General features: G+C 34.8%; 1 protein-coding gene across 2 annotated transcripts in view; it reads right to left on the reverse strand.

Annotated features, from left to right (window-relative positions):
• Positions 1-11,828, reverse strand: part of LOC117177864 (FH1/FH2 domain-containing protein 3) — a 917,724-nt gene that overhangs the window by 507,847 nt on the left and 398,049 nt on the right. For both annotated transcript variants that reach the window (XM_033368897.1, XM_033368896.1), the window contains exon 4: positions 1,075-1,133. In XM_033368897.1, the coding sequence (XP_033224788.1) occupies positions 1,075-1,133 (59 nt within the window). The remainder of the gene's footprint in view (positions 1-1,074; positions 1,134-11,828) is intronic.

Below are 11,828 nucleotides of genomic sequence, written 5' to 3' on the forward strand. Positions count from 1 at the left end.
GGAAGCCACCGTCATTTTTAGATGAAGTTTGCTCCCAGTGGCTCGTTGCAGTAACTGTTTCAGGTACAAGCATCTTCTTCAACAAACTGCAAATGCACGAAGAACAAGTTTACGATCAAGGATATCGCCACATATAAGATCATGCATGTGCATAAGAGCTTGCATATCAATTCCTGTGTTCCGCGGTTATACATCTGAAGCCGTTAAGGCGGATTACAGGCTTCTGAATCGCCAGTGTCTTTATAACTGAATTGTTCCAAGTGTTACTTACATCTTTAAAAATGGCAGGGAGCCTCTTCTAAAAATTTTTAGGAACCTCGAGATAATGGTCCTTAAAGAAGGAGATAACTTTTGCTTTTCCCAGATCATCAGGTCTTAATTGAAGTACAGAGGAATTTATTTTCGCATACCAGAACAGTGTAATTTTCACCTTAGTATACAGTGACCGCATTATATATCAAAAAGTTCCAAGTGATAGGTACAGAGCATGTCATACACATGCAGAGGGAAGAAATACAATCTTGTTGTCCTGTCTACGCGGGAACGACGTGCCAACAAATTTAATGCGACCTTAATTGTGCTTTATTGCCATCTTTTTCGCTCTTATGGTTTTAGCCGCGATCCTGCCTGCCGAACGCTCCGAGGTTGATGCAGAAAGCTTTCATCCTTGAGTCACTTCGTGTCCTTCAGTCATACAAGGGCTTTCCGGTCTGTGGTTGTGATATTCTCGCGTTTTCTGACCAGCCATCGCACGGTCTTCAGACATGGCCATAGGCGTGATTCAGCTGATTCATCTTGTCTTGATTTTCAAATGCATTTCTTTCCATCAATTCACATGTCCTCGGTCGAAAACACGTGATCGATGGGGGGGGGGGGCTCTTTAAAAGCTACATAAGAGTACTTTAGGGATAGGCTATAGATAAAATAAATGTTGTCTTAAAAATTAGAAGCAGCTAGTACTAAATAGTTATTCGTAATACATAAGGGCACTTTTGTGTTTAGATTGTCAGACTGTGTTGTATTTAAAAGAAAATGGTAACCAGCGTAAAAATACAATAAAAATAAAATACTCACCTATAATATTGTGAACTCGCACGGGAAGCTGGGTTCTGAGAACGATTGAGTTATTTCGACTGTAACAGAAAGAAAAAAGGCCATTTCACATAAAACACTCGCTTACGAGTGACTCGTGCGGGTATTAACGAGTGCGTAAACTAAATACTGTTTTACAATATCTACAAGCTACAGTATTAACGTTTGATAAGAAACGCGCGTTACCTCTGTACTTGGGCTTAACAATAGTACGGTCTTCTGCAATCATAAACATTAATTCTGCTACTGAAGATCATTTTTGATCTAAACAATAAATTAATTTTCTTTGACGAGTGTGATATCGCATGTTAATTGTCAATTAAGCAACAAGTTTTTCTTGATGTGTTAACATAATTAAACTCATATAAAAATTATGTTATAATTAAAACTGCGAACCCCTGTAAACTTTCACATGAGCTCATGAGTTTCTAGGAAAATATGGCGACCCTCAAGGTTTCTCTCCCCCATTTTCTGTAATATTCTGAAATCCAAACAGGTTGTAAAAATATTTTAGCTTGCCACAAAGAACAATTTATTTCTTTTCCCAAATAGAAAATAAAGAGAAATTTATGGTAAAATTTTAGTTTTTATACAAAATCTTATTACACTTTATAATGTATAGTTCAGTTTTTTCACACTCATCTAATTTAGCAAAAGTAAAATATTTAATAATAAGTCATATTTCTTATAATTAATTTTAGATCGCTCTGGAGTCGTATAATGGTTATTCAAACAACAAGCATCTCGAATGGTAAGCATTACGGAGTCAACGTGCATAATGGTTCAAACGTAAAGACATAAGATAATTAATATTTTAATGAGCAATTATATTCAAACGATATTTAATGCTGACATTATTCGCTGCGAATTGATTAAAATCTTTTCTCCTTTCACTCGCAAAAAGGGATTTTTTAAATGACGGAAATGACAGGATAAAGACGATTTGGTGTTTTCGCTCGAAAGTAAATTTCCCGACATGCAGTATAGGAATAATTTCACTTTAAGTACATTTTTTAAAATGTTGGCATATCATAAAGTACATGTACTGCGCATATTTATCCAGCTCGAAAAGCAGAAAATAAACTCACGAGATACACAAAATCTTTAATATGCGCAAGCTTCTTTCACTCTAAGGTAATGTTGCATACTTTTTATTTAATTTCCTCTTTCGAACACAAGAATCTTGATTTTATTATAAGTTAATATTTAAAGCCTTACTATCCGCACTAATATTTCCACTACTAATAATTCACTCCGTCTAATACCATACTTATACCACGTCAATTAAAAATCTGATAAGCAAGTTTCATTTTTTCATATCAAGGTCCTTGACGGTCTTTGATAAAGGTCTTTGATGTTGCCGACAAAAAAATGGTTTAAATATTATCAACTAAGTAATGAGAATGCGATCCTGTCTTTCATTTTGTAAATAACAAGTATGGTGTAAACAGTTCTTAAATTTCTAATCTCAGGTTTTTTAATGTTTTACTTTAGAGCAAACGTATTCTCAACATCAGGCATGGTTAAGAGAAGCATTCAAGAAATAGAATGTTTTCTAATGGCCCAGGTGATGAAGTTATATATGTATAGTTAGTAAGAAGGAGTAGATTGGAAGGCGTAAAAATACATGAAAAAACAGGCAGTTTAATGCTTTTGAATGAGTACTATTTGAATTTGTGTCTGTTATGCCAAAGAACAAGCTTCATTGTATAAAACTTTCCGCACAAATTTAAAAGCATTAAACTGAAAGCATGGTAATGCTGTTAAGGAAATTTATATCAATAAGATTTGGCCTATCAGGTGTGACCAGTCTCCACGTTGGGGCGCTCTGGCCCATTACAGGCGTCGTAGTGAGTATACGTAAGAAAAACATTACCAGATACTTCAGTTCCAGGTTAGCTCTGAAGAAGTGAACTGCAATGTTTACGAATTAAAGAAATCTGCGGGGAGAATATTCCTACTAAAACCAACACCTTTATTAATCTTAGGACTTCGCAAGGTAAGCTGCTAAGATCCTTATCTTTTTTGGAACGATGCAGGGACAATAAAATCGTCCCAAAGTTTCTAAAATTGCAAAATACTTTAAGAAAATTTAAATCCAAATCAATGTAGCATAACACAAGTTTGCTTCTCTTGAAAAAAAAGAATACAAAACACCAAATTTCTCTCACACACAATCTCCAAAAAACTATTAAAACTTCACATTTTCCTATCAAATACTCTCAGATTAGACATTTTGTCTATATTCGACCGCAGATATTTGACCAATCCCAACGGATTAAGGATTTTGACACACAAAAACAACAAACTAAATTTGATAAATTACTTTCAGTAAGACAAACTCACATATATAGTTCAAGTTTGAATCTATTATACCCGCGGGCCCTAAATGCGCCAGCAATCCAAGAAGAATGAAATAGGAACAGTTTTTCATGGAACTAAGAAGTGCATTCTTAGAGGTGCCCAGGTCAATCGGAGACGTGGATACCCTGGAGATGGCAGCTGAGATTTTCACGGGCTAGTCTCAATAAGCTGTTTTCTCGAAATCCGAATACTATTTTCGGCACTCTGATATTGCCCAAAGGGTGATACTCAGAGTCTGACGGGGATACCTTGACTCACCTGATCAAGGAACATTTTCCAGACTATGCAAAGTCCCGAGAAGAGGGCACGACACCTTCGAGGCAATCAAAGGCACCTGTCGCCCAAATGGCCCCGAAATGGCGGCTATCCAACGAGATTGTTACCCCGACACGGTCAGGTGAGCTCTAAAGTCCTTTACTTCTTACAGGCCGCGGAATGGCAGATGGTAACTCTAAGAAAGCATCTAGAGGTGACTATTGTCACCTCCAATGCCCGTGGTCGCTCGTTATTGTGTACCTACAACATCATCGCAGGAGGTTTCAAGCATCGTATTAAATTAATTGAATTAATTTATAACATTATAATCTCATCATTCAATTTACTTAGTCCGTGGCTATGATGTAAAATCGGGTTAACCCGAGTAAAAATTTAATAAAAACATAATTAATTAATTAATTAATTAATTAATTATGTTTTTTGATATCCAAATTACAAATGTTACTTAATTCTGGATTACGAATTCTTTTAAAGTAAGGTTTTAAATTTTTAATCCTTGATATTTATGTGAAACTTATAGCTTGAATTGTCAATTTCTAGAGCCTCTTGTTTGTTTTCTAACCCCACCACATTTTTGCAAATTTTGAATATCACAGTTCTTTTACACAACTTTTTATTTCGTCTCTTCAAATAATACCTCAACCTTGACAGACCAGGTGAAATGTATGGATCATAATGAGGGTACGATTTTTCTGACTCTAGATAAAATGCTCACAATTACTATGCTTCAAAATGAAAACTACTGCTGATTATTTTTCTGTTTAAGTTACTATCCTTAACGCACTATAGTTTACTTCAAATTTTCCTAAAGATTGCACATCTTCGAAGCGTCCTAGATAACCTTTCTCTCCTTACTGATTCTCTCCTGGCTGAAAATATCTCTCCTGAGGACTTCCTTTCAGACCTGCGGATCCCCACTTGTCATCATCTAATTGCGTGCGCAATTATCAATCCCTTAATTTTCTTTTCTTTTCTTGGTTGATTTAGCTTAATCTCTTCTCTCTATCATTTTCGTAATTAACTATATGTGATGCTACAGTTATAACTCAAAGTCATAGCGTTCAATTATTTCAACTTTTCCATATCGTATGCTGAATATCATTAAATCAAGAATACAAAGATATTTGCATCACCCGCACGCAGCCATTGCCTCGATGTTATTCTCTAACTTTTTCTCTAACTCTGCGGTCTCTAATTCTCCTCTGGTTAAATACCATGTTCAGCATTTATCTAGTCTGAACTATTCACTATGAACTACAACTATCCATATAATTATTATTATAAAAGTTAAAAGGACTTTTTTGAAATACTCATTACACTGCCCTGCAGTAAAAACTGAAAATTTTCAAGCATATAAGATCAAATTTTGAAAAAATGGTCCAGCATATTGGATCCGCCATTATGAATGTTGAAATCCTAACTGCATATTCGTAGTTAGCGACCCTTAAAACCTTTAAGAGCACGGCACGTTTCATTATGCCTAGGCGTGTGCGCAAGTATGTTAAATTCTTTTTGTTTTCATTTTCTTCCTCCACCCCTAGACAAAAATGCACCCTCCGCTATAAGGGCACATGCGATTAATTTCGCATATGGCTCATTTGAAAGGGCTTGTTTCAGCCTTAAATTTATGATATCAGCGGCCAGATTCCTGTTCTGCACGAAAAATCAATTTTGAAACTCAAGGTCCCCTCTTATTCGGAAAACTCGTGTGGGACAGTGTTATCTAGATCTTAACTTGCTAATCTAGTGATTACGTTAATACAAAGCCAACAAATCGAGTTCAATCTCTGTTCTAGATTCTAGGAGCAAGAAACCGGAAATTTAAGAAGTTACGAAACATAGAATCAGATATCAACGAACCTATGTACAAGGGAAAAATCAGGTAAAAAGATATGGAAACTGCATTTAATAGTCGAATTACAACAAGTTTTATAATAAATTGAATTCATGAGGATTGAACTATCTTTTTTGATTATGCGAACAAGTGATAATTGCACGAATAAAAAATACTTTCAAAATGATGCGAGGTTTCAAAATCAATTTATAGTCGCTGCTGCCCGATTTCAAGGTCTTCATACATCTACTTCACCCATCTCACAGTCCGGAGACATACCCAGTTAACAATTGTGCGAGGCACGAGGTTCTTGTAGAGTCCAGCGCATATGGGTCGCATCGTGCTAGACATACGCTTTGTATTTTGTGACAGGCATCTACTTGAACATGGAATGATATTATAAGCCCATTTTTATAGACATTTTGACATTTTGAAATAATGCGTAAAGGGTAGTCTTAAAACTTTCTAAATGATTAAAAATTTATTTGATTATTATTATATTGGAGGAAGTTTGTAATCTTCCCGCATGATAACGCGGTTAGAATAAACTTTAGGATAGCATTTCTTTTTTGTTACGCCGTAGAAGTGTGTGCTCTCGTCACTCTTCGTGATTTTGATAGAATGAAACAGCTAGTTGATAACACGAAACGTGACAGGTATAGCTGGTGCCTAATGGCATGAGAATCAAACACGAAAAGCGTTTACCTCTGACCGGTGGGTGGAAACAACCTTAAATTTAACAAACAACCCTCGAAAATTGGTTTTAAGCCATTATTTCTAAAATGGTGCATCTAATGACAAAAAATATCCGTACAAAAAAATAGTATACAAAATTCTAACCAAGAAGGATTATATGCATTTTTGTTGTGCCGCTGACAATTCCCGAGTAATCTACCCTCTCAGTGGGGGGTGATTTTGAGCTCGAAAACCGCCTGCTTGTTCTCTTGCCCATATCTCGAAACGGGGTGGTTTTTCGATCATAATGTATAGAACTAAAATTATAAAGCAGACAGTTCTCTATAAATGAATAGCTGGCATCCAAACCAGGATAACCCTCGAAATGTTGGAAGTGCACTTTTTCACTGTTTTGAATTCTCTGACCAAATTTTCGTATATAGCCCTTGAAAGAAATCCAAAATTGATTTCACTTTTTTATAATGAATCATCAAAACTAGCGATTATAGTAACCCCGGAAATACTTAGTGGCCAAAAAATGGTAATCCCTAATGGACTCTTATGGAAGCTCCGGATTTTTTTATTCTATTCCGAGGTTCTAAAAGCAAAAAAGTGCATCGGGTTGCCATGTGGCTGTTTTAGACTGCAACTTATTGGTACTTGGATGTATACAAGGATCTGTTTTATCGGTATCGCGTTTCACGTTTTCAGCTGCGTACAAAAAATTATCAAGTTAGGTGAGTGCCGCTCAATTTCTCAGTTTCCACAAATTTTCATTAGCTATTTTTTGTTCCTTGCAAGAAAGTTGGTCCTTCAGCACAGCTTTCTCAACATGTTGCTAAAATTTTAACCTTTCTACCGTTAAAATTGGCTGAAAAAAATGCGATCGCGTTAAAATCACCCCGACTCCTGTCGAAGTGATGAGAAGTACGAGAAACCCAAAGGCAAACGCGTGCGCGCTAAAGACAACCCTGAATCGATGATACATTTAATCAATCTGTTTTTGGATTTGTATTAAGTTATAAGAAAGTTGTAATATCGCGTGAAATTTTTCAACAAATTTTTCTAATTTGATTGCATCACATACTTTTGGTTTAAATCACACGATTTTTTCATTGAAAAAAACGACTTTAACAATTCCAATTAAATATTTTGTTTATTCATGTAAGAGTTTCTAATATAAAATGATTCCAAATATAAATCAAGTAAGTTATTCTTAAATTATTATGAATGTAAAGGACGCTCGATGTGTGGTGTATCCCTTTTAGGCCGCCAACTACCCTTGGGGTTACCCCATTGATCTACGAAAATGCTTGAAAGATCCACAGTTTTGTAAATAATGAACTCAAATTTCTAGACAGGGTGTGTATATTTACCAGCTAACATAAAATTGATTGTTTTTGTTTAAAGTGAAAAAATCTCAAAAAAAGAATATTTTTCCTGCCTGCTATGAACAAATAAAAATGTGGGTTACCCCTTTTTGGACGCCAGCCATTCAAATATTGCTTATTAATTTGTTTTTATTCAAACGAGTAAACATTATTTAAAGATTATTGCAAAAATATATCAGTAAATCATTTTATAAAAAATTGATTAAAAATATTTATAATGTATTATGCAATTAATAAATCCGATCTTTAATATTTTTTAACAACGAAATTAATTTTTATGTAATCATTGGTTGATATATAAGTTTGCAGAAGTAGTAATAATAGTAGCGCTAGTATTAGAAGTAGTATCTTCTTGCAAATGCCTCGAAAGAAGAATGAATAAATGAATTTTTATGGCGTAAATTAATGGCTTCAATTTGATTTTAAACCAAGTCGATTTTTTCTTAATTTATCATTGCTTAATGATAAAAAATTTGTTAAACAATAAGATGAACAAAAAATTATAACAAAAATAAGTTTGTACAACTGAACTATTTTGTGTAAGACATGAGAAGTGTTTATACATTTTCGCACTGGATATTTAAATTTGGATTTTGATCAAGATAATGGATAAGTGTTGAAAAATATTTTTATCCCATTTTGCCTTTATTTTATCACAAATAAAATTTATCGAATTTCTCTAAAATGTCAGATTTCGGGTAAAACACGCGTCTAAACCATCGCGATGGTAACTCGCCTTCGAACCACCCAATGAAAGATTTTTTGCTTTATCTGGATGATTATGAATTAACTCACTACGGAAGAAAGATTAATTTTAACAGATAGACAGCATAGATAACCGTGCGCATCACGTAATGTTTACAACTTGCTGTTTCTTGCTCGATTCCGAGTACTGAGTCGAAATTTCGTAGTAGGAAATGGGTTCCTTTAAATTCATTTATATTAGATTTAAATATTTAGGAATCAAATCTTCGTTTGCTAGGGTATTTATGTCTTTTCTTAACATGAGCAAGGATTATTAAGAAAAATAGTTTCCTTTGCTTTTGATAATTCTCAAGCACTGTAACTTTCGCTGTAGATATGAATAATTAAAATCGAGTGCTCTAAAGGAGAATGATTTTTGGTGTATAGTTTCTTTTGAAATCTCTTTTTCTTAAGGAAGATAGCCATTTAATAAATTAAATAAAATATAAAAAGCTATCATGTCTCATTAGGAGACTTTGTATACATTTATTTAAAGTAGATTTATGTATGGAAAAGGTGATTCTACTGAGAAAAATCATTCAGTGTGTCACGGGTCATAATGATGGTAAATTGTGATTCCTAATGTAGCACTAGAGATTGGGTTTAAATCCAAATTCACTCTACTAAACGGTTCCCGTAATTCAATACAATTTTCCCACTGTTAGATTGAATAATGTATATAGTAAGAAGGCTGCAATACGGCTGCAGTTATGTGAGGATGCACGCGCTCGTCCATCATACAATTTTCGCTAAAGCGGGGTGTTCGTGTGTGACATTTAGCATACAGGGAATCGTGGTGTTCCTGTGTTTTTCTTCCTCTTCAGATTGGGACTATGTTTTTACGAAAGGTTTAATTTGTGGTAAGATTTTAGGCTTTTTTGTTTTGCCTTCACTTGTCTTGTGGTTTTTGATGCTCTAAGTGTGTTCAAATTGAACTGTTCCTAGTGATTTCTACTGGTGATATACAGAGTCCTTCATTACGTCTGAAATATTTTTGTTCACATTAGTTAATCGATTTTGAAGACCACCAGTGTTTACACCGTTTCAAGAATAGTAGGTGTAAACAGTGACCAAAGTGTTAACCTTCTGGACACTAATAGTGTTTGAACATGTGGGAAATGCAAACTACTTATTGCGTCTGAGACATGTTATGTTTATTTCAAGGGGTACGCTTTTTGTGGCCATAAATACTGTGCGGAAATAAAATGTAACTCTGAGGGCTGCTTTCAACACCAATGTGGATCAACACCTATGTATATCTAATTCTCCTGCTAATGAGGAAAGGGACAATGAAAACGTAGTCAGCACTTATGCACTTAAACCCATGTTGAATGGCATGAAAAAAGAACTCATGACGGAATACGAGGAGTACCACACGAAACTCAAGATCGACCTTACTAATACTCGTGTCCCTGTTAAAAATGTATCCAACGAAATTGACAATGTTTCATACAACTTATCACATTTCGATAGTCGATTGATGGAACTTGAGGAGAAAGTCATAGCGCATGATAGTTCTGTGGAGAAAAGAATAAATTATATTGCTGATAAAGTAAACAGCAACCCCAATCCAACTCCGGACTGCTCATCCCGATATTCAATTCATGTGGAATCCTGTATTAAGGAGAATAACCAGCGCAACTCACGTAAGAAAAACATCCTAATTTTTAATATGCCAGAATCCGAGGTTGCAGGAGATGTTCCTCCAGAGAGCAAGGATGTTATTCAAGTCATTAACTTTCTTTAAACAATTGTACTAACACCATCGACATCTACTAACACTATACGTGTCTTCCGTATTGGACATATGTCACATGATGCAATATTGCGACCGATCAAGGTCAGATTTTGCACCGATACAATTGCCCTGAATGTGATTCGCTCATACCTCATGCTAAAGAAGACGAAATCTGTTCCGAAAGTTGTCAAGGAGTGTCGAATTTCCAAAGATCGCACACCCTTGCAGCAACTCAATTTTAAGGAACAAAAGAGGATCTTGGAAGAACACCTAGCCAGAGGAGAGAAAGATCTTCGAATAACATAAAGAAACGATATTCCTGTCATAGTTTCCAAAAGGACATCTCTAGTTACGACAACTTGGTGTCATCTAGTTCTGCAGTTGGTTTATATCACCAAAATGTTAGGGGTTTCCAAAGTAATTTGTCTATTTTATCCACCTCTGTTGATGTTTTTAATTATAATATTTTAGCATTCTCCGAAACATAGTTAAATTCATCTGTACATAATGCGGAAGTTCTTGATTGTAACACCTTTCAAGTTTTTAGGGATGACCGACTCAACAGACCAGGTGTAGGTGTCTTTCTTGCAATAAAAAATAAATTAGTTGTGCCAGAATTAATTTATCTTCTGATATAGAAGCAGTTCCATCTATAAATGTAGTCAGTGCAACAATCTATTTCTCAATATTTCCCATAGAAATGATTATCATTTACATCCCTCCAGGCATATCGGTACAGCTTATTAAAAGGGCATTAATAGCCTTTTTTGCTATTCGTGGGCTCTCTGATAATAAAATCATTATTTTCAGGGACTTTAATGTTTCCAAATTTAACCCTCTACTGGTACGGTGGTTTAAAAAGAAATACAAGGTACGGTGGGGTCGCATCCGACCCGACCTACTATTAATGGGGTTTTATCAAACAAAAATTGCATAATAAGCATTTTAATGAATAATAATCTACATAAGTATTTTTGCAGTATCAAAAAATTGTAACTATTTGAAAAACTCTAGGAACCTAATATAGAACAATATCTCCAAAAAAAATGCAAGTATGCAAATTCCTGTCAAATTCAGAAAATGAGAAATTGTAGGCAAAAAACACCAGTGATTCTAAAGTTAAAGAAAACGCAAAATATTCACTCATTTCTACTAAGAATGAATTAGCACAACATTATTTTTCACAAAAGATATTTTTTCCACAAAAGGAAATGCTTATCAAATAAAAAATAATCACTATAACACAATTAACTGTACTGACGATAGTAATTCACACACACTTTCTCATTAAATTTGAATCTCGACACCTTCTACGGTACTCACTGGTAGGGTACTAGGCAACTAGAAACCTCTTCGAAGTGGAGGGGGTGAGGGGATCGGTACAACCAATGCTCGTGTCGCAATAGATCCCCACCGTACTAGCAAAGAATTAAAAATCATGCTACAGATATCAAATTTGACAATAAATCAGCATTGCTTAGAAAATTCTGTAAATGTTTTGAACTTTAGCAATTTAATTGTATTGAAAACAGTAATTAACGTTATTTAGATCTGATATTTTCAAACGTTGAACTCCTTGTTAGTAAATCTAATGAACGGATTCTGCCTGGAGATATGTACCACCCCTATCTAAGAATAGTTTTTGCATGCATTAAGATCGAACGACAAAATATTTCAGTACCAATACCAAATCTTCAAGGTAATGTCTCCTGGA

This window comes from Belonocnema kinseyi, chromosome 8 (genome assembly GCF_010883055.1).
Source record: "Belonocnema kinseyi isolate 2016_QV_RU_SX_M_011 chromosome 8, B_treatae_v1, whole genome shotgun sequence".
Classification (NCBI taxonomy): Eukaryota; Metazoa; Arthropoda; class Insecta; order Hymenoptera; family Cynipidae; genus Belonocnema; species Belonocnema kinseyi.